This window comes from Dama dama, chromosome 9 (assembly GCF_033118175.1).
Source record: "Dama dama isolate Ldn47 chromosome 9, ASM3311817v1, whole genome shotgun sequence".
Lineage (NCBI taxonomy): Eukaryota > Metazoa > Chordata > Mammalia > Artiodactyla > Cervidae > Dama > Dama dama.
The window spans coordinates 56,673,249-56,695,618 of record NC_083689.1 but is presented as its reverse complement, the minus strand read 5'-3'; the positions used below and the strand labels follow the sequence as shown (position 1 = coordinate 56,695,618).

Here is a 22,370-nt window from a genome sequence, read left to right as displayed (position 1 = left end):
CAGACATTCATTTCTCCTTTCTTCCTTCTCTGTGCTTTCTTTGCCACAAAATTCTAGTCATGTTAAGCCCAAATTTTCCATAGTAACAACAGTTCAGTTCAATTCTTCATAAAAATTGAGGGCATCTGTGTGTATTATCTGTTGTAAATTAAATAATTCTATATTCAGTCATAATTTATTTCAAATAGATCTTTTCTTTCCCAAGGATTATGAAAGAATCCTCTAAGAATATTTAAGGACAGGTTTATATTAAGTATTTAATGTCCTTTCACTTTGTTGTGAAACAAAATAACTATATTAATACTAAAGGATATGAAGCATGTTAAAAGAGTTGAGGCAGTTAGAAGACTTGTCTTCTGGTATTGGAAAGGCATGTTCCTGAGAGCAGCTGTGAAGTGTATACAGATATTCCTGAAAAGACCAGTCATGGATATAGTTCTTCGTCCTTCTGTCATTGTTGACTGGCAGTCTGGTTTTTGAGTGATTCACTTGTTTTTAACTCTTGTGTTCAAACTCACTATTGTTCTAATGACTTTGCTTAAGTAGAGAACCTCCTTTTACTATAAGCCATCGGAGAACTTACCTTTAATTTTTTTTTTTTAATTTTATTTTATTTTATTTTATTTTTTTAATTATTATTTTTTATTATTATTATTATTTTTTGGTCATACATTGATATGAATCAGCCATAGATTTACACGTATTCCCCATCCCGATCCCCCCTCCCACCTCCCTCTCCACCCAATTCCTCTGGGTCTTCCCAGTGCACCAGGTCCGAGCACTTGTCTCATGCATCCCACCTGGGCTGGTGATCTGTTTCACCATAGATAGTATACATGCTGTTCTTTTGAAATATCCCACCCTCACATTCTCCCACAGAGTTCAAAAGTCTGTTCTGTATTTCTGTGCCTCTTTTTCTGTTTTGCATATGGGGTTATTGTTACCATCTTTCTAAATTCCATATATATGTGTTAGTATGCTGTAATGTTCTTTATCTTTCTGGCTTATTTCACTCTGTATAAGGGGCTCCAGTTTCATCCATCTCATTAGGACTGGTTCAAATGAATTCTTTTTAACGGCTGAGTAATATTCCATGGTGTATATGCACCACAGCTTCCTTATCCATTCATCTGCTGGTGGGCATCTAGGTTGCTTCCATGTCCTGGCTATTATAAACAGTGCTGCGATGAACATTGGGGTGCACGTGTCTCTTTCAGATCTGGTTTCCTCAGTGTGTATGCCCAGAAGTGGGATTGATGGGTCATATGGCAGTTCTATTTCCAGTTTTTTAAGAAATCTCCACACTGTTCTCCATAGTGGCTGTACTAGTTTGCATTCCCACCAACAGTGTAAGAGGGTTCCCTTTTCTCCACACCCTCTCCAGCATTTATTGCTTGTAGACTTTTGGATAGCAGCCATCCTGACTGGCGTGTAATGGTACCTCATTGTGGTTTTGATTTGCATTTCTCTAATAATGAGTGAGGTTGAGCATCTTTTCATGTGTTTGTTAGCCATCTGTATGTCTTCTTTGGAGAAATGTCTGTTTAGTTCTTTGGCCCATTTTTTGATTGGGTCATTTATTTTTCTGGAATTGAGCTGCAGGAGTTGCTTGTATATTTAAAAGTACTCAATTAAATCCTGTTCAACTCTTGCGACCCCATGGACTGTAACTTGCCAGGCTCCTCTATCCATGGGATTTCCCAAGGAAGAATACTGGAGTGGTTTGCCATTTCCTTCTCCAGGAGGTCTTCCCAACCTAGGGATTGAACCCCGGTCTCCTGCACTGCATGCCGATTCTTTACTAACTGAGCTACAAGGGAAGCCCATGTACTCAAATGAGAACCGCATAAATTAAAGAACAACAATAATTCCGAGTTAACACATCCATCCAGGCTTTTGGCAAAAGGAACTTTTCTCTTAAGGAAAGTTGATTTGCTTTCCTTTAACATTCCTACTATCATTTTTTTTCTGATTTTTTTCCTTTAGAGCAGTGACTTAATGTATTTTAGGCTTTTGACTAAACCAAGTGATACAGGTTAATATTTTGAAACTTGAAGAGCATATAAAATATCTGAAAGAAAAGTTTTGTGTACATTCACACACTGACAAATCATTTCACTAAAAATATCTGATGAATGATATGATCTTTTTATTAGTAATCTTTTCTCGGAAGGCAGAACCAAGGTTTGAATCTTCTGAATTGCACATTTCCATATAAACTTGAGAATCAGCACACACACACACACACAAACCCAGCTGAGATTATGACTGCATTCAATTTATAAATCAATATGGCAAGAACAGATGTAAATGATATTTTATATCCTTCCATCTAGTTATATCTTCTTTAGTTTCCTTCAGCTACATTTTCTAGCTTTCCCTTAAGAGTTCTTACCTTTTTTCCCACTTATTTTTGTTGTGTGTTTATATGTATTTGTTTTGTTCTAATTATAAATGACAGGCCTTCCCAGGTAGCCCAGTGGTAAAGAATCCACCTGCCAATGCAAGAGACACAGGAGGCGTGGGTTTGATCCCTGGGTTGGGAAGATTCCTTGGAGAAGGAAATGACAACCACAGTCTGCAGTCTTTGGTGTTGCAAAGCATCAGACACAACTGAGTGACTGAGTATGCATGCACACAATTATAAGTGACATTAATTTTAAATTTCATTTTTTTGTTTTGAAAAATATTATTTTTTACTATTTTTTTATTTACTTTTTTTTTCCATTTATTTTTATTAGTTGGAGGCTGATTACTTTACAATATTGTAGTGGTTTTTGCCATACATTGACATGTTTCAGCCATGGATTTACATGTATTCCCCATCCCGATCCCCCCTCCCACCTCCCTCTTCACCCAATCCCTCTGGGTCTTCCCAGTGCACCAGCTCCAAGCACTTGTCTCATGCATCCAACCTGGGCTGGTGATCTGTTTCACCCTTGATAATATACATGTTTCGATGCTGTTCTCTCAAAACATCCCACCCTCGCCTTCTCCCACAGAGTCCAAAAGTCTGTTCTGTATTTCTGTGTCTCTTTTTCTGTTTTGCATATAGGGTTATCATTACCATCTTTCTAAATTCCATATATATGTGTTAGTATACTGTATTGGTCTTTATCTTTCTGGCTTACTTCACTCTGTATAATGGGCTCCAGTTTCTTCCATCTCATTAGGACTGATTCAAATGAATTCTTTTTAATGGCTGAGTAATTTTCAATGGTATATATGTACCACAGCTTCCTTATCCATTCGTCTGCTGATGGACATCTAGGTTGCTTCCATGTCCTGGCAATTATAAACAGTGCTGCGATGAACATTGGGGTACACGTGTCTCTTTCAGATCTGGTTTCCTTGGTGTGTATGCCCCAAGGAATATGTGTGTGTGTATGACCCAAGTGCGATTGCTGGGTCACATGGCAGTTCTATTTCCAGTTTTTTAAGAAATCTCCACACTGTTCTCCATAGTGGCTGTACTAGTTTGCATTCCCACCAACAGTGTAAGAGGGTTCCCTTTTTTCCACACCCTCTCCAGCATTTATTGCTTGTAGACTTTTGGATAGCAGCCATCCTGACTGGCATGTAATGGTACCTCATTGTGGTTTTGATTTGCATTTCTCTGATAATGAGTGATGTTGAGCATCTTTTCACGTTGAGCATCTTTTCATGTGTTAGTTAGCCATCTGTATGTCTTCTTTGGAGAAATGTCTGTTTAGTTCTTTGGCCCATTTTTTGATTGGGTCATTTATTTTTCTGGAATTGAGCTGCAGGAGTTGCTTGTATATTTTTGAGATTAATCCTTTGTTGCTTCGTTTGCTATTATTTTCTCCCAATCTGAGGGCTGTCTTTTCACCTTGCTTATAGTTTCCTTTGTAGTGCAAAAGCTTTTAAGTTTCATTAGGTCCCATTTGTTAATTTTTGCTTTTATTTCCAATATTCTGGGAGGTGGGTCATAGAGGATCCTGCTGTGGTTTATGTCGGAGAGTGTTTTGCCTATGTTCTCCTCTAGGAGTTTTATAGTTTCTGGTCTTACATTTAGATCTTTAATCCATGTTGAGTTTACTTTTGTGTATGGTGTTAGAAAGTGTTCTAGTTTCATTCTTTTACAAGTGGTTGACCAGTTTTCCCAGCACCACTTGTTAAAGAGGTTGTCTTTTTTCCATTGTATATCCTTGCCTCCTTTGTCAAAGATAAGGTGTCCATAGGTTCGTGGATTTGTCTCTGGGCTTTCTATTCTGTTCCATTGATCTATATTTCTGTCTTTGTGCCAGTACCATACTGTCTTGATGACTGTGGCTTTGTAGTAGAGTCTGAAGTCAGGCAGGTTGATTGCTCCAGTTCCATTCTTCTTTCTCAAGATTACTTTGGCTATTCGAGGTTTTTTGTATTTCCATACAAATTGTGAAAAGACAGCCCTCAGATTGGGAGAAAATAATAGCAAACAAAGCAACAGACAAAAGATTAACTAACTCTTGGAAATTAAAAAGGTGATAGCATAGATGCAAAGCTCAATAGAAGGATTGGGAGATTAAGCCAGAAATGAGACAAAGAGATGGAAAATAAATAAAATGCAAAGACCAAGGAGTTCCAGAAACAGAAAATGTAGACAATAAAAGAAAAGAAATTATCAATGATTGAAATAGGAGATGTAATATAGGAGTTAACTTGTGTATTTGCTTATTTTATTTAGAATTTTTAAGAAAGTTGCTACAAAGCAAAGCATACATAAGAATAAACAAAACATATATGAATGCAATTTAATGAATAACTATAAAACGAGCACTTGTATAAATGCCAGCCAGGGAAAGAAAAAGAACACTGCCAACACCTTGGGAACCTGCAGCATGAATGACCTTCCAAGATTACAGTGTCATGTTGCTCCCTGCCCCCAGAGGTAACTACTGTCCAGACACTTAGGATAATTACATTCTTGCTTCCCTTACTCAGTTCAGTTCAGTCGCTCAGTCATGTCCGACTCTTTGCGACCCCATAAACCGCAGCACTCCAGGCCTCCCTGTCCATCACCAACTCCTGGAATTTACTCAAACTCATGTCCATCGAGTCGGTGATGCCATCCAGCCATCTCATCCTCTGTCATCCCCTTCTCCTCCTGCCCCCAATCCCTCCCAGCATCAGGGTCTTTTCCAGTGAGTCAACTCTTCTCATGAGGTGGCCAAAGTATTGGAGTTTCAGCTTCAACATCAGTCCTTCCAATGAACACCCAGGACTGATCTCCTTTAGGATGAACTGGTTGGATCTCCTTGCAGTCCAAGGGACTTTAAAGAGTCTCCCCCTCCCACCACAGTTCAAAAGCATCAATTTTTCAGTGCTCAGCTTTCTTCACAGTCCAACTGTCACATCCATACATGACCACTGGAAAAACCATAGCCTTGACCAGATGGGCCTTTGTTGGCAAAGTACTGTCTCTGCTTTTTAATGTGCTATCTAGGTTGGTCATAACTTTCCTTCAAGGAGTAAGCATCTTTTAAATCCAGGGCTGCAGTCACCATCTGCAGTGATTTTGGAGCACCCCAAAAATAAAGTCTGACACTGCTTCCACTGTCTCCCCATCTATTTCCCATGAGTGATGGGACCAGATGCCATGATCTCAGTTTTCTGAATGTTAAGCTTTAAGCCAACTTTTTCCTCTCCTCTTTCACTTTCATCAAGAGGCTTTTTAGTTCCTCTTCACTTTCTGCCATAAGGGTGGTGTCATCTGCATATCTGAGGTTACTGATATTTCTCCTGGCAATCTTGATTCCAGCCTGTGCTTCTTTCAGCCCAGAGTTTCTCATGATGTACTCTGCATATAAGTTAAATAAGCAGGGTGACAATATACAGCCTTGACGTACTTCTTTTCCTATTTGGAACTAGTCTGTTGTTCCATGTCTGGTTCTAGCTGTTGCTTCCTGACCTGCATACAGGTTTCTCAAGAGGCAGGTCAGGTGGTCTGGTATCCCCATATCTTTCAGAATTTTCCACAGTTTATTGTGATCCACACAGTCGAAGGCTTTGGTGTAGTCAATAAAGCAGAAATAGATGTTTTTCTGGAACTCTCTTGCTTTTTCGATGATCCATTGGATGTTGGCAATTTGATCTCTGTTTCCTCTGCCTTTTCTAAAACCAGCCTGAATAGCTGGAAGTTCACGGTTCACGTATTGCTGAAGCCTGGTTTGGAGAATTTTGAGCATTACTTTACTAGCGTGTGAGATGAGTGCAATTTGTATAAATTGTGTGTGTGTGTGTGTGTGTGTTGCTTAGTCATGTCTGACTCTCTGCAACTCTATAGACCGCAGCCCACCAGGCCCCTCCATCCATGGGATTCTCCAGGCAAGAACAGTGGAGTGGGTTGCCATCTCCTTCTCCAAAAGTAACTATAGAAAGAAAGAAAGTGAAATCGCTCAGTTGTGTCCGACTCGTTGCAACCCCATGGACTGGAGCCTACCAGCCTCCCCCATCCATGGAATTTTCCAGGCAAGAGTACTGGAGTGGGTTGCCATTTCCTTCTTATATACATATATATATATATATATATATATATATATATATATATATGACACACACACTCTGTTAACAATATAACTTAGTCTGCGTGTTTTTTAACATTAATGAATAGAATAACATAACATGTATTGTGTTGTTTCTTTCACTCTACATTGTATAATTCATCCGTGTTGTTATATTTAGCTTGTAGTCCATTGGTGTTTAGAATTGTACCACTGTTTATACATCTCTTCCATTTTTTTATGAACACTTTAGTATGCTTTACTACCAAAAAATGCTATTGTCAGCACTGTTATACGTTTAACTGTATATACACATTAATTTCTTGGTATATTGCAAGAAGTACAGTTGCTGGGTCTTAGGATATTCTTGTCTTCATCCTTACTGAGTAATGCCAAACTGTCTTTAAAAGTGATGTACCAGTTAAACACAGTTCCTTCTTCTCATTTAACATTTGCCAATCTAGTAGGTATGTAATGGTATTTCATAATGATTCTACTTTCCATCTCCCTGATTACTAACAACGGCTGATAAAATGTTGGAGTTCCTATTTTATAAAGTATCTGTATACGTTTTTGCCCATTTTTTTCTAGCAGGTTTTCTCTTTTATTTGAAACCCAAATTTGCCTAAATTTTTGTAAATTAATCTCAGAGTACAAGTGGATCTGGTTTTTTTCCTTAGATTTTAGCCTAAGTCCTGTATTATTTTGTCAGCTCACTCTTGCTGTTAAGATGATTTTTCAAAAATGTTTTTTATCCAGCAGTTTGTTTTTGTCAGGCAAGTTGGCCCCATAACCTGGCCTGCCATTTCTATAAAAAGAAACCTGTATGTGTTCTTCACCTGACTTTGCACCATCTCCTGATTTTGACCCTACCTTTATCCATAGTTTCTGAGCCTTCTGGAATTGCTGTCATATTAATGAGGTAGCTTCTTAGCTTTCCCCACTGGTAACTTAACAGACCCCAGACACCCAAATCCAGTATAAAATGTTGCTGGTATTAGTGTTTCTGTGATAGTAGGTTATTACAAAAGTAATGGTGGTTTGGCATTGTTGAACTTTGCCATTTGATATTGGAATACATTCTTAAGTAAATGTGGTTATGTTATTTACACATTATTTTAATTCACATTTCTCGCTTTATGTATTTTTGCTAATGACTTACTACTTGCTGTTTATATTTATTTTAGACTAGGGAAATGTTAGACAAAAAGCAAATTTGAGCAATTTTTTTATTCAAGTTCAAAATGGGTTGTAAAGCAACAGACAACTTGCAACATCAACAATGTATTTGGCCCAGGAACTGCTAACTAACCATACAATGCAGTTGGTGGTTCAAGCAGTTTTGCAAAGGAGACAAGCGCCTTGAAGATGAGCACAGTGGCCAGCCATCAGAAGTTGACATTGACTAACCGAGAAGAGCATCAAAGCTAATCCCCTTAACAACTATGCAAGAAGTTGCTGAAGAACTCAGTGTCAACTATTCTGTGGTCATTTGGCATTTGAAGCAAATTGGAAAGGTGAAAAAACTCAGTAAGCTAGTGTCTCATGAACTGATCGCAAATCAAAAAAACTTAATCGTTTTGAAGTGTCTTCTCATCCTATGCGACATCAACGAACCATTTATTGATCAGATTAGTGATGTGCAATGAAAAGTGGATTTTATACAACTGGTGATGACCTCCTCAGTGGCTGCACCAAGAAGAAGCTCCAAAGCACTTATCACAACCAAAATTACACCAAAAACGGGTCATGGTCACTCACTGTTAGGTGGTCTGCTACCTAACTGATCCACTGCAGCTTTTTGAATCCCAGCAAAACCATTACATCTGAGAAGTATGCTCAGCAAATCGATAAGATACACTGAAAACTACAACGCCTGCAGCCGGCATTGGTCAACAAAATGGGCTCATTTCTTTTTTCCACAGCAACACCCAACTACACATTGCACAACCAGCGCTTCAAAAACTGAATGAATTGGGCTACCGAAGTTTTGCCTCATGTGCCATTTTCCTGACCTCTTGCCAACCTCACTAGCACTTCTTCAAGCATCTCAACAACTCAACAGCCTTTTGCAGGGAGAACACTTCTCCAACCAGCAGGAGGCAGAAAATGTTTTCCAAAGAGTTCATTGAATCCTGAAGCATGGATTTTTATGCTACATGAATAAAAAAATTTCTCTTAGGCAAAAATGTATTTATTGTAAATGGCTTCTATTGTGATTAATAAAAATGTGTTTGAATCTAGTTTTTTTTTTAATCTAGTTTTAATGATTTAAAATTCAGGGTCCAAAACTGCAATTGCCTTTTCACCAACCTAAATATAACAAAATATTATTTCTTTTGTCTTTATTCTTAGAGGTTTATGCCTTTTAAAAAAAATGTCATTATTTTCACTTTACTGGGCTCCAGAGGGAGCTGAAATGAAAGCTTGTGTTAAAAATACTGTCTTTAAATCAGAACTGTATCTGGCTGATCATCTTATTTTCAAGCTCACAGACACTTTAAATAATGATATGGCTAAAAGAAGTATCAAGTGAGCAACAGTATGGGATCTGATCATCATAGACTCTACTATCAGACTTGAACAATTTTAAAATTAGGGCTTTATAGATATATCCTCATTGGACTAAGTGTTAAATACTTAATGTCTAAAACACTTTTATAAATCAAGAGAAGACAAACACCCTAGTAGAGGAATCGGCAGTGATGGTCACTTGACAGTGAACCAGATTTGTTTTCTATTAGGAGTGGATGTGGGGACATGCCTGTGCCAGCTTTCGTGGAACAAGGGAGAGTAGGCAGTTTAACACTTGAAAAGCCCTACAATTATCCATTGTCTTTCCTTGCCCTTTGAGGTATTTAAATGTGTGTCATCAAAGATGTTTGCAAAGGTTTATGCAGTGGTGTTTATTGATCATTTCTTTCTTCACTATTACAGTGAGGGAATGGCTAAGTTAAACTTTGCAACTGTCAAAGAATCGTGTAATGCAATATGTCTATTGACATACAGGATGTTTCCTCAAAAATGTTCATTAGCAACCAATGAACCATGCCTCGCATATAAAAAGCTGAGCCATTTATAGTGTTATCCCCAAAATAAATAAGGATTTGTATGGAAGTGTTTGCTGGGTTTTCTCTAACAAAAATTAAGATGGCTTTTTTCTAATTTAAACTTTCTGGTGTTCTCCAAATTTGTTAACTGAATATCATTTTTACAGTTTTTAAAAGTATCTTCCAGTTTAGCTTTATTTGGCAAGTTAATGTTTATTATACATTTCTAAATGAATGTAAAGCAATAACCTTGGGGTAGATTATAGATTAGCTATAAAGAAAGGAACTAGGAAAAAAACAGTTTGGGCTTTTTATGAATGGACACTGTAACAAGTTTTTCTGGTGTGGGGATCATAGTTACACTGAGTTTATTCAGTTTTCCTTTCCCACATGAATGAAAAACGAGGCAAGTCCACACCTAGAACTGCCTTAGCATGTAACACTCTACTGCACATGATGTTTATTTGTTGATGCTAGCAGGTAGAGAACCAATTTTTTTTTTTTCCTATTCCAAATGAGAGCTTCGAGTCCACAAGTAGACTTGAAGTCAGCCAGTCATTTTAGCTACTCACTGCAGTGGCAACAAAGTGTGAGCCTTTCATATTCTTTATCCTATAACTAACATTTTTTTCAGGCTTATATTTCAGAAATAAAATTCTTTCCTTCATATTACTCTTTTTGGACACTGTGAGAAAAATTAAAATTTCAAACAAAGTTGTCAGATCTGCACTGGTATTCTGTTTCCTGCATACAGAACTAGCTGCTTACATAAGAACTGAATTTTAAAACACTGTCTGATGGCTGGCTATTCATATTCTCTTAAGGAAGGGTTAGTTAAAAGAACGGATTTTGTAATACTTCTGTGAAGATAAAAGTTTTGTTAAAATGTTTAAGATAATTCTGTGAGAATACAGTGTTGGTTTTGTTTTTAAATCTTCTGCAAATGATTTTACAGAAAGAATTAATTATTGAATCATAATTACATCTCAAATTCAGAGCTTGCAGACTGCAAGATTCCTACCACAGTAGCTACCATTTATTTTTTCTCAAAAAAGTGCTGCTCATGCCCTTGAAATTTTTATACTCCTAGCATTATCCCCAAAACGTAAGGCAAAAATCATGTCACCACTTGTTTTCAAATCCATCACCATATGGTTTCTGAAATGTTAGCAGACACCATTTTAGAAGAAACAGAAGTTACCTTTATAATATTCTAAATTGAACTGCAATAATCTACAGAAAACAAATCAAAGCTTGCTTGTTCTTTATTGCTAAATTCAGCAAAGTGAAACTACACGATAGCTAATGTTGCTTATCACTGTTATTTATAAAATTCTACTGAGAAAATCTGTATATAGACAAACACTGAAGTCATAGTACTTATGCATTATATACAGTGCCACAGTACATTATATTTTCAGTATGTTTTGATTATGTTTAATTTTATAATTTACCAAAGTGAAGTGAAAGTGGAAGTCGCTCAGTAGTGCCCAACTCTGTGACTCCATGGCCTATATAGTCCATGAAATTCTCCAGGTCAGAATACTGGAGTGGGTAACCTTTCCCTTCTGCAATAATTTACCAAAGGATCTTACTAAAGTTAAGGAAAGTACTGAATTTTAAAACAACTCACATATGTTTTCAAAATGTAATCAGCCTTTTTTATCTATGTCTGGAGAATGCATGGCAAATAGATAATAAATGAGTATGGGTGAAAATTAATAATTCTAGATTGATGGTAACTATTACTTTGGGCATCACTTGACCTTAGCTTCATAACATCCTATTATTACTATAATGTACTAATTTACTCTACCATGTAGTTAGATAGCCAAGTTTATACTGTATGTGCTAAAAATTTAAAAAGCAGTAGACTTTTAAAATAAATTGAAAATACATTTAAATAATTTTTTAATAATTTTTTATATTAGAATTTAGATTCAAGTTTTTACTTTGCCTCTCAGAAGTAGTACTTTTTATTTTATATTGAAGTATAGTGATTCAGTTATTCTATATGTATCTATTTCAAATTCTTTTCACATGAAGGTTATTATATAGTATTGAGCAGAGTTCCCCTGTGCCCTACAGTAGGCCCTTATTGGTTATATATTTTAAATATAACAGTATGGACATGTCAATCCCAAACTCCCAATCTATCCCTTCTCCCTGCCCTTCCCCCCCCCCCACTCCTTGTAACCATAAGCTTCTTCTTTAACTACATGAGTCTGTTGCTGTTTTGTAAATAAGCACATTTGTATCTAAAAAAGATTCCAACTATAAGCAATACCATAGGCTGTTTGTCTTTCTGTATCTGACTTGACTTAGTATGATAATCTATGGGTCTATCCTTGCTGAACATGACATTATTCATTCTTTTTAATGACTGAGTAGTATTCCATTTTATGTGTGTACCACATTGTTTGTATCCACTCATCTGTCAGTGGACATTTAGGTGGCTTTCATGCCTTAGCTATTGCAAGTAGCTCTGCAGTGAACATTGGGGTGCATGTATCCTTTTGAACCATTTTCTCCTCCAGATATATGCCTAGGAGTGGGATTGCTGCATCTTATGGTAGCTCTATTGTTAGTTTCCTAAAGAAATTCCATACTATTCTTCATAGTGGCTGTACCAATTTGCATTTCCACCAGCAGTGTGGGAGGGTTCCCTTTTCTCCATACCCTCCCCAGCACTTACTGTTAGTAGACTTTTTGATGACCATTCTGACAGTATGAAGTTTTGATTTGCATTTCCCATTCAATAGTGATGCTGAGTATCTTTTCATGTGCCTCTTGGCCATGTGTATGTCTTCTTCTGGGAAATACCTATTTAGGTCTTCTACCCATTTTTTTTTTTTTTTTTTAAAGCCCCATGAGCTGTTAAATTTTGGAGATTAATCCCTTGTCAGTCACACTGTTTGCAAATATTATCTTTCATTCTCTGAGTTGTCATTTCATTTTGTTTATGGCTGTACAAAAGCTTTTCAGTTTAATTAGGTCTGATTTTTGTTTTTATTTCCATTACTCTAGGAGATGGATCAAAAAAGATATTGCTGTGATTTATGTTCAAGACTGTTCTGCCTGTGTCTTCCCCTAAAAGTCTTTTATAGTACAATCTTACATTTAGGTCTGTAACCCATTTTGAGTTTATTTTTTTGTATGTTGTTAAAGAATATTCTAGTTTCATTTTTTTTTTAATGTAGCTGTCTAGTTGCCCAAACACCACTTACTGAACAGACTGTCTTTCTTCATTGTATAGTCTTGCCTCTCTTGTCATAATAGATTAATTGACCACAGATGTGTGGGCTTTCTATCCTGTACCACGATCTATATTTGTTTTTGTGCCAATACCGTACTGTTTTGGTGATTGTACCTTTGTACAATCTATTCCTCCAGCTCTGTTTTTCTTTCTCAAGGTTGCTTTGGCTACTCAGGGTCTTTTGTGTCTCCATACAAACTTTTTAAGATTTTTTTGGTTCTAGTTCTGTGAAAAATGCCATTGGTAATTTGATAGTGATTGCACTGAATCTGCAGATTGCCTTGGGTGGTACAGTTGTTTTGACGACACTGAGTCTACCAGTCTTAAGACCATGATATATCTTTCCATTTGTGTCATCTAATTCCTTTTATCAGCATCTTACGATTTTCAGAGTATAGGTCTTTTGCTTCCTGAAGTAGTTTTATTCCTAGGAATTTTATTTTATTTTTCCTTTAATTTGTTGTTCTGATCTTTTATTGTTAGTGTATAGAAATTCAGATTCCTGTGTATTTTGTATAAAAGGGTCCTGTAGTTCTCTAACTAGCTCTGTTTTAGTTTCTGAGTTTTTAGCTTTCTGTTTCTACACAGTGGGATTGGTGACATCAACTTTCAGATACTGATGAGAATTATAGAGTATTTCAAGTGTTACATAATCCAGTTGGATATATAATTCTGCTACCTCAGCACTTTCAAAGTAAATAACTACAGTTTTTTGGCTCTAACAGTTGACCTGTCTAGTCAACAGACATAAATCTTGGATCTGTAAAATTGTTAGTGTGACTAGACAACTCCTTTCTAACTAAGGCTAAAGTGTTATGCATTTTTCAGAAGCATACAGAAATTAATCACATCACTATACAGTCCCAACTGAAAACTTTGGTGGAGCAGTATATTTTAGAAAAATTAAATGCATTTCAAAAAATTCTACGGTCTAATATGGTAGTTGCGTAATAACTACAAAGCTCCCCTAAGGGCAAAAATGATATTTTGAGTATGCAAAATACTAATTTCTATTTTTGTATTTTTGATACAAGGTCTCCATGCTATTAACTCAGTATTTAATGGCTAGTGTGACATTGTCTTAATAGTATAGAAGTGAGTTATGCTAATTTAAGATTTAAGTCAGTATAATAAGAATCTAAAGGAAAAATGGAAGTGACCAGAATAGTTTCATATCTTTTAATTATAGATAATTTCTACTTCACTGTGATACCAAGCATAATCAGAAGAGGGAAAAACAAATTATTTTTATATTTACCTTTATCAAGACTCTGATATTTAATGACTCCCACACTCTTTTAAGAATTCTATCGAGCTGAACAAATGTTACCCTGCAGGTCCCTGCCAGATAAACAGTGATGAGGGTAAGGAGCATGGATTTTGGAATCAGACAGTGCTGAATTCATATTCCAGATTGTGCTAATGTAACTTTGGGCAGGCACATGGCTTAATTCCTATATTCTGGTTTGTAAAATGAACTAGTAGTCAAGGATTATTTGATATAATCCATTTTTTAAAGTACCTAGCCATCGATCTTGGCTTGTAGAACTAAGAAATCAGTGGGTGTCACATTTTATTATTACTGTGAAGGAAATGTTTTGTTCCACCTATCAGAAAACCTTCCCAGTCTTAAATTTTTCATCTAACTGCATGCATTGCAAACATCCTTAGAAGAGGAAGGAAGGAAGAAGTAATTTTTACATCATTGCAGATGTAATGTACTTTCTTGTCCCTAACAATTTAAAGGAATAATTAAAGTATGTAATATATGGTAAGAACATCAGTAAACTTGTCCCTAGAAGAGGAAGAAAGGGATGTTTAGCGATGTACTTACCATATATTAAATACTTTAATTATTCCTTTAAATTGCTTCAATGTGTATCTAAGAACTAGGGTGTGAAGTGAGGGCATCATTATCAAAACCTGAGGAAAATACATAGAAGTAAGGAAGTTCTCATACTAATTTAAGAATCTAACGATTGAAGAATCAAGTCTTGGCTTTTTAACTAAGGAAAGTGAAAGTCCCTCAGGCATGTCCAACTCTCTGCGACCCCATGGACTGAATTCTCCAGGCCAGAATACTGGAGTGGGTAGCCACTCCCTTCTCCAGGAGATCTTCCCAACCCAGGGATCGAACCCAGGTCTCCTGCATTGCAGATGGATTCTGTACGAGCTGAGCCACTAGGTGCTAAGGAAAGAGAGGGAGTATGTGGCTTTAGACCAAGTTGAGGCTGGTGTTGGAGAAGGCAATGGCACCCCACTCCAGTACTCTTGCCTGGGAAATCCCATGGACGGAGGAGCCTGGTAGGCCGCAGTCCACTGGGTCGCAAAGAGTCGGACACGACTGAGAGACTTCACTTTCATGTTTCACTTTCATGCATTGGAGAAGGAAATGGCAGCCCACTCCAGTGTTCTTCCCTGGAGAATCCCAGCGACAGAGGAGCCTGGTGGGCTGCCGTCTGTGGGGTCGCACAGAGTCGGACACGACTGAAGCGACTTAGCAGCAGCAGCAGCAGCAGGTTGATGTTAAAGGTTTTTTTCCCTTCCTTTACAGACACAACTGTTCTGCCTTTTGTTTGCATTTACACACATCTTAGGAGTTACTGTGCTAAAACTGTGGAGTATAAGGTAAACATTAGTTTGACTAAATTTCCAAATGACCTGTAGACTGTCACACAGTTCTAAGGCAGTGGTTTTACCTGATGACCTGCTTTGGCAGGGCTTATTGCAGATCATGTGTGGAAGAAGTCACAGAACATTTGCTTCCTTTTGCTGTACATCACTGAGACATCACACCTCAGCCCTTAAAAGCAGAGGGCAGTTTATTCCTCAATTTGAAAACCTAGCTCTACCTCAGATTCTCAGGTAGTCATGAGGTAGAATACTGGTTAAGAACGCTGATTTTGGTATCAGAAAGATAGGCCTTTGAATCCTGTCGATGCTAGTTACTGTGTCACTATAGGCAAGTCAGTTTCTCTAAATCTGTTTCCTCATCTGTAAAACATGAAAACAGTACCCACTTTGTAGGTTTGTGGAGATTAAAGGGGTTAAAGAAAGGGCTTGCACAGCAGCTCCTGGTAGTAGTGAGGTGATACCTGTATTCTGGGTGCAATCTCATAAACATGTAACATGTGAGTTGCCTCAATTTCTTCTGCAGAACATATAAAGATATAAAAGTAAGCTAAATACAATAACATATACTGGACACAGTACAAGATGCTGGTGATATAAGAGACCTAGACATGGACCCTACCTAAAAGGAATTATTGACGGAAAAATATTATTACATCAGAATGTGTCATGTGTAAAGTGCTACATGGCAGCATAGAGGAATGGGAAGACATATAATTGGGAAAGAAAGAGGAACCAGACTGAAGACCACGTTGGGCTTGTAATGCTTACATGGAAGAGCCTCGGAGAGGTAATCACGATGCGAAGAATGAGTTTTAGCATCGTGGGAGAGAGGAAAGAAAAGCAGCCAGAGCTGGGAGGAACTACTTAGTGTAAATCATTGCAGTGGTTAAGGCAAGGGGTGAGGGAAGACATGTATGAACATGGAGGCAGAGTGGACAGAAAGGGAAACGTACATGGTACAGTGTAATAGAGAATAATAAACAGGATGTGTTAAAGGGACTGGAATTGGGAACAAAGTACTGTTACTAAGTATAGTGAGAGGAATTCAACTCTGAGAAGGTAATAAGGTGTTTAGAAATATGTGGTGGTTGTAGTTGAGGTGGAAATGAATACGTTTTTGTCAAGTATTTCACAGCTTTATATTACAAATTTCAGTAAATAATCAAAATTTCAGAATCCAAAAATTAAATAATTTACTTCAAACTAATGTAAAATGAAATAAAATACAATCAATGCTATTCTAAATCAAAGTACAAACCTAAAACAGACCACAGTTGATGAAATCTACAAAGTAAACATAGATGACTAAAACCAAAGAGGACTCCCAAAGTCAAATAAGTGAAGGTACAAAATACAAGATGTAGGTACAAGCCCAAATTCAAGCTTCTAGTGGAATTACAAATAATTACAGTAACAACAGCATCCAACAGTACGACTTGACTCTGAAGTTAACCTACTGAGTAGCACTGTAGGAAGATAAGATATTACTACTCTACTCCCTAAAAATAAAACCAAGTAAAACTATAAATATATTGGTTTATGAGAAAAAAAACAAGTCTTGAAAGGACATTTTTAAAAATTAATCAAAGATTCAAGCTTAGAAACACTCCACAGCCACTGGTTTCAACCCTAGATACATACACACATACACATATGAAGAAAGCAGTGAGTGTAATATTGTCTCAAACCTGTTACTGGCTTATTTGAAGATGTCACCTTTATAATTCTGCATGTACCAAATCATAGTTATTATCCTTGTGTGCTCTTAGAAGCAAGAAAGCATCAAAACAAAATCAGGTCTTCATTCTAGAAATAACCATGTAATGAAGAAAGTTTCTCCTCCCTTAAGAAAGTTTTTCCTCGTAGTTCTTGCTACTTACTCTTGGTCTTAATGTTCTGTCACTAGAACACCATTACTCCTCCTTGGAACACATGGCCCTCAGTGCAAGCCTAAGCAAACAGAACTGAAAACATGAAACAGTATTTCTTCTGTTAGGGACTAAGTTGTGCAGCACAGTCACTCGACCACGGACTGACCCTCCTAAAGAAAAAGAAATACACAAGAAAACATGTTATGAGTTTAAGAAAGAAACATAGATAAGGTGACCATATTCTCTCTTCATATAAATAAATGTACAGGTCCAAAGAAGCCTTTCACAGACCCAAGGGTATTCTTCCCTACTTCCTACCTCTACCTTGGGATATATGGACAACTTCTTTGGAGTTTTTTGATTCAGCACCTTCATTTTTACAGACAAGGGAACTGAGTGCAGAGATTGTAAATTACACGCCACTGGTGTCTCAGATCTGAAAAAAGACATCTCCTCCATCACACATCCTTTACTGAAAATGCTCCTGAACATTACAGTACAGGGTTTACAGTACAGACTTTGTTCTCTAATCTCCTCCATAAGATGAGTAAGTATAAATCATGCAAAGTTGGAGGAAACTGTCTTAATATGCACCTGAAGTTAAAACCAATAGAAACTTCTGTCAACAAGTGTAAAAGCAGATTAATCAGTCTTTCTTTGGTTTGCTAAATAAGATAAAATGCACTCTGCTAAAACCATTTAACAGAAATACTGTAAAAGCCTTCCCCCAGAGTATTTTTCTATTTGATTTGAAAACTATCCCATAGCTTATTATCAAACAACGCAGTAATCCTTTAGCTAATGCAGGGATAAATGGGCAGTCAGAAAATATAATCACCTGGTGTGTGCAGCTGAGTATTTACATTTTACCTAATGAACAAAGATAAGAAAAGTGCAGGTGACATTAATGTGTAAAAACTACCTCTTAGGGCTAGAGCTAAAGGAAAAAATAAAATTACTCACTCTAGCTAATCACTAGACCTGTATAGTCCCCTGGCTTCAGGTCTGTTTTGAATCTCATTTTGGACTTCTCTTGAATCAAAGAATATTTGCAGCTGCCTCAGTTAGGGCAGTTGCTCTCCTTTAAAAGGTAGTTTCAAAGGTTTTACAGTAAATTTCTGGTCCTTGTTGAATTTTCTTTTTCTCCACTTTATGTTGCTTAAAGATTTATAGCAAGGATTTCTTAATCCTCAGCACTACTAACATTGAAGCTGGATAATTATTTGTCGTGGAGACTGTCTGCTGTGCGGTGTGGGAGGTTTAGCAGCACCCTAGCCTCTTCTCACAATGCCAGTAGCATATCCCAAGTTGTGACAACCAAAAATGTCCCCAGACTAACCAATTGTCTCTTGGGAAGTAAAACTGCTCCCAATTGAGAAGTTTCTGGAGGATTTAACCCTCCCCTGGCTCACAGGCAGCATTCTTCAAAGCATTTCTCATTCTTTGAGATCCTCCAGAAGGGAAAGAGGAGTCAAGGGAAGGAGGGAAAAAAAGTTAATGCCTGAGTGTTAAGGAAAAACATACTGTTTGATTATCAAGTGTGTACCAGTACTTTATATAATTCAAATATATAATCTACCTAAAAATTCCTGAAAAGGTACCAATAAGGAAACAGAGTCAGGGGTTGGGTCAGCTAGCCACTGTCACAGTCGTCACATTGATGTTTGTCTACATTCCCTAGCTCCATCTCTTGCAGAAGTACCACCTCGACACCAAAGCAGTCAAAAATAATTCTGCTCCTCCTACCTAGATCGAAGTTGCTAAGTCCACTATCATTTCAGTAACACATTTTCATGTATGAGACAACTTCCATACCATATATAAGACTTCTGTATCCTCACAGTGCCAGGAATTCCTCATCCAGATATCAGGAATCATCTGCTGAGTGAAAGGGTGTAATTTGCCTGCACATTTCACCTGTTCTTCAAGGTGTGTGAGGAACTTTCATAATCCATCCGTGATTCTCCATCCATGGTCCGTCCTCCTTTCATTGACTGCTTTTTTTCTGCAAGACAATTAAATAGAAAATCCTGCTTTATACTTACTTTGTTTTCTCTCTCAAATGTAAACTCGGTGACCTCAAGAACAGCAATGTCCAGTATACTTTCCATTCTGAATGGGAGACAGCATTCAAATATCTGAAACAGCACGTTTTGTTATTTTGGGTCCTCACTTAAAGCACTCTGGATACAGTCAGTTCCTAATAGAATCTCTTAGCATCTTCAGAATGTTTGACACAGCTGTAAACACACATTAAGCAAGGACTAAGACATCTTCGCTTTCCTATTCAGAATGAGTGTGATATACACTCTTATTATGTTGTGCTTTTTATTTCTTTCTGTCATGTATCCTTGTTAAAATATGGTGATTTCATATGGTTTTCCTTTGAGTTCTAACCATTTTCTTGAACCCTAGCCTTTTAAAGCAGTATCACAGGGTCATGTTTGCAATTGAAGACCACTTTGCGTTCATCCATTTCTCCCAGTGGTGTTCACTATAGGCCATCTTGGTGCTCCTATTTGTGTGACAAAAACTGGTTTTTCTCTACTGATGTTTGTGGTATGCTTGGTAGCTTTCCATGAACTCAATTCTTACCTGATGTAGCCTAGAATAACTGCCTGAAGGGATGCCAAAAGCCTGACTAAAGTTCCAGATTCTTAGTTGCAGTTCGATCAATCCATTTGTCCATTTAGTTTTAACTTTCCTTTTTGTCATCTCTAGCTCACAGTTGACTGGCCTGAATGTATTTTGCATATGCTCTAATTATAACTGAGAATTTGGGAATACTGTCCTAGATTTTAGACTTAATACTACTTACATAATACTTATACCAGACTTTCTCATAAAATCTCCAGTTTTCCTGAAAAAGAATGAACATTTATCAAGTGCCTGCTAGATGGAGGACTTATACACTAGACTTTGAGTGTGTTCTCTTATAACACACAGACACAGATAATATCCTTTCACTGTACTCATGAGAAAACAGAGGCTCATGGTAGTAAATACATATCAAAGGTCACACAAGCTATGAAATGGTAGAACTGAGATCTGAAACATGTGAGTTTGACCACAAACAGGCTCCCTCATCAACCTCTGACAGCTGAGTAACCTCATCTAGAGGTGATGACATCCTTTTCACAGGGTCGTTGAGAGGACAGATGAGACTGTATTCATGAAAGTGTTTCAAAACTATTAAATACTACACCTAAGTACTGTGAAAACATTTTTAGTATATACTAGTGTGTGCAAATACATCATGTACATATATATATTTTATTATATATATAAAAAACCGGCTGAGGAAACAGTACAGAATTAACGTTTGAAATCATTGAACATTGCACTTATTTTCCATAAATGAAATATACAAACAACTGGTTGGTCCCTAAAAATAGATGTCAGATGACAGAGATTGGCTGAACCAGAGTAGAAGCATCTTCAGAACAAAAGCCAGACAAGTTTTTGCTTCCCTAACACGGTGCTCTGCTCACTCAGTCCAAGACCTTCCTACTTCTCTGTAAAACTCTGGCCCATAGCAGCTCTGCTACATTAGTCACAAGTTTCCATTAATTAGACATGACTTGTGCCAGACCTACAGCAGAGTCATTTCAGGTAATATATTCTCTTCCATTGTAGGCTTTCAATATGCACTCAGTCCATTCTCCCAAATCTAACTGGGATCAATACCTTGTGATACAGAAGCATCCAAAAGTTCTGCTTAACAATGTTGAGAGAAAAATATGAAACCCTGGGGCCTATTCCCAGAGCTGGGCTGGTAGGAATGCTGTCCTATTCACTAACCCTCTAGATAAACATAGGTTTGGCTAAGTCCAGTATGCTTCATTTAAGGACAGAATTAAGGGGAACTTTGGAGTTGATCAGCTTAATTACTTAAAAGTTAATCGTAAAATAATAATTTGTTACTTTAAGTTTTATTCTTAAAACAGAACAAAAAGGTGTTACTTAATAAATACAATTTCTAACCATGTTGACAACCCAATTTCTTTAGTTTGTTCTGTGAATTAGTTTAAGCATATTTATAATTGAGATTTAATCATATTATTAGTTGCATTAATAAAGACACACCTAACACCCAAAGTTTATTCCTAAATATTATCTCTTTTAGAGAATAGGCAGATTAAGAATATTGCAGAGAGAAATTTCTTACATAGGTGGAATCTTTGGGGGGAAGATGGATAATATTGTATCTCTTGATCATGGTGGTAATTACACAATTATTCCTTTAAAGATGATTGTAAACAGATGCTAAGCAACTAAAAACTGTATCTAAGCAAAGCACAATTTCACCATTCTTCTTAAAGGATTTTTTTTGTGTTGGTTTTTTTTTGCCATGCTGTGTGACTTGTGGGATTTCAGTTTCGACCAGGGATTGAACCTGGGACTGTGGAAATCAAAGTGCCAAATCCTAATCACTAGACTCCAGGGAACTTCTAAGGGATACTTAAAAATAAATGACCTCACTCTTAATTTTGTATAGAAGAATAATAAAACATTATTTGACTACATATCGGTAGGATTTTTTTTAATTCTTGCCAGTATTTGAAATACACACGTTCAGTGTGAACATGTTTACTGTGGAGTGAAAGAGGTAAGAGAACTGTGTTTTGATACTTGTTTGACAGTCCTGACAGGTAGACCCTAACACTACTTTCTTCCTTCCTAGCCCGGGAATGAGGCCGGACGTGAGCTCCCCTCCGTCCAGCTCCTCGGCGGCTGCGGGGCCGCCCCCCAAACTCTGCTTGGTGTGCTCGGATGAGGCTTCGGGGTGCCACTATGGGGTCCTGACTTGTGGAAGCTGTAAAGTATTCTTCAAAAGAGCAGTGGAAGGTAGTGTGTGTTTTGAAGAGTTTTATTTTTCCTCTATTTGGTTTCTGTTTCTCAGACTGGATTCTGTATGCAAAGCCCATTAACGCTGGAAGTCATTAAAATCAGGGATAGGAGGGTGGCTCCTAACTCTTCTAGCGGGAAAAAGATACTTTTAAAAGCAAACTAAGATAAAACAGACAAGTAAAAATTGAAGGGAGGGAGTATGGTC

At 37.2% G+C, this 22,370-nt stretch overlaps 1 protein-coding gene across 8 annotated transcripts in view; it reads left to right on the top strand.

Annotated features, from left to right (window-relative positions):
• Positions 1–22,370, top strand: part of NR3C1 (nuclear receptor subfamily 3 group C member 1) — a 151,115-nt gene that overhangs the window by 93,708 nt on the left and 35,037 nt on the right. For 7 of the 8 annotated variants that reach the window (XM_061151630.1, XM_061151633.1, XM_061151631.1 and 4 more), the window contains exon 3: positions 21,999–22,165. In XM_061151630.1, coding sequence (XP_061007613.1) covers positions 21,999–22,165 — 167 coding nt within the window. The remainder of the gene's footprint in view (positions 1–21,998; positions 22,166–22,370) is intronic. The other variant, XM_061151634.1, reaches the window with a different exon arrangement.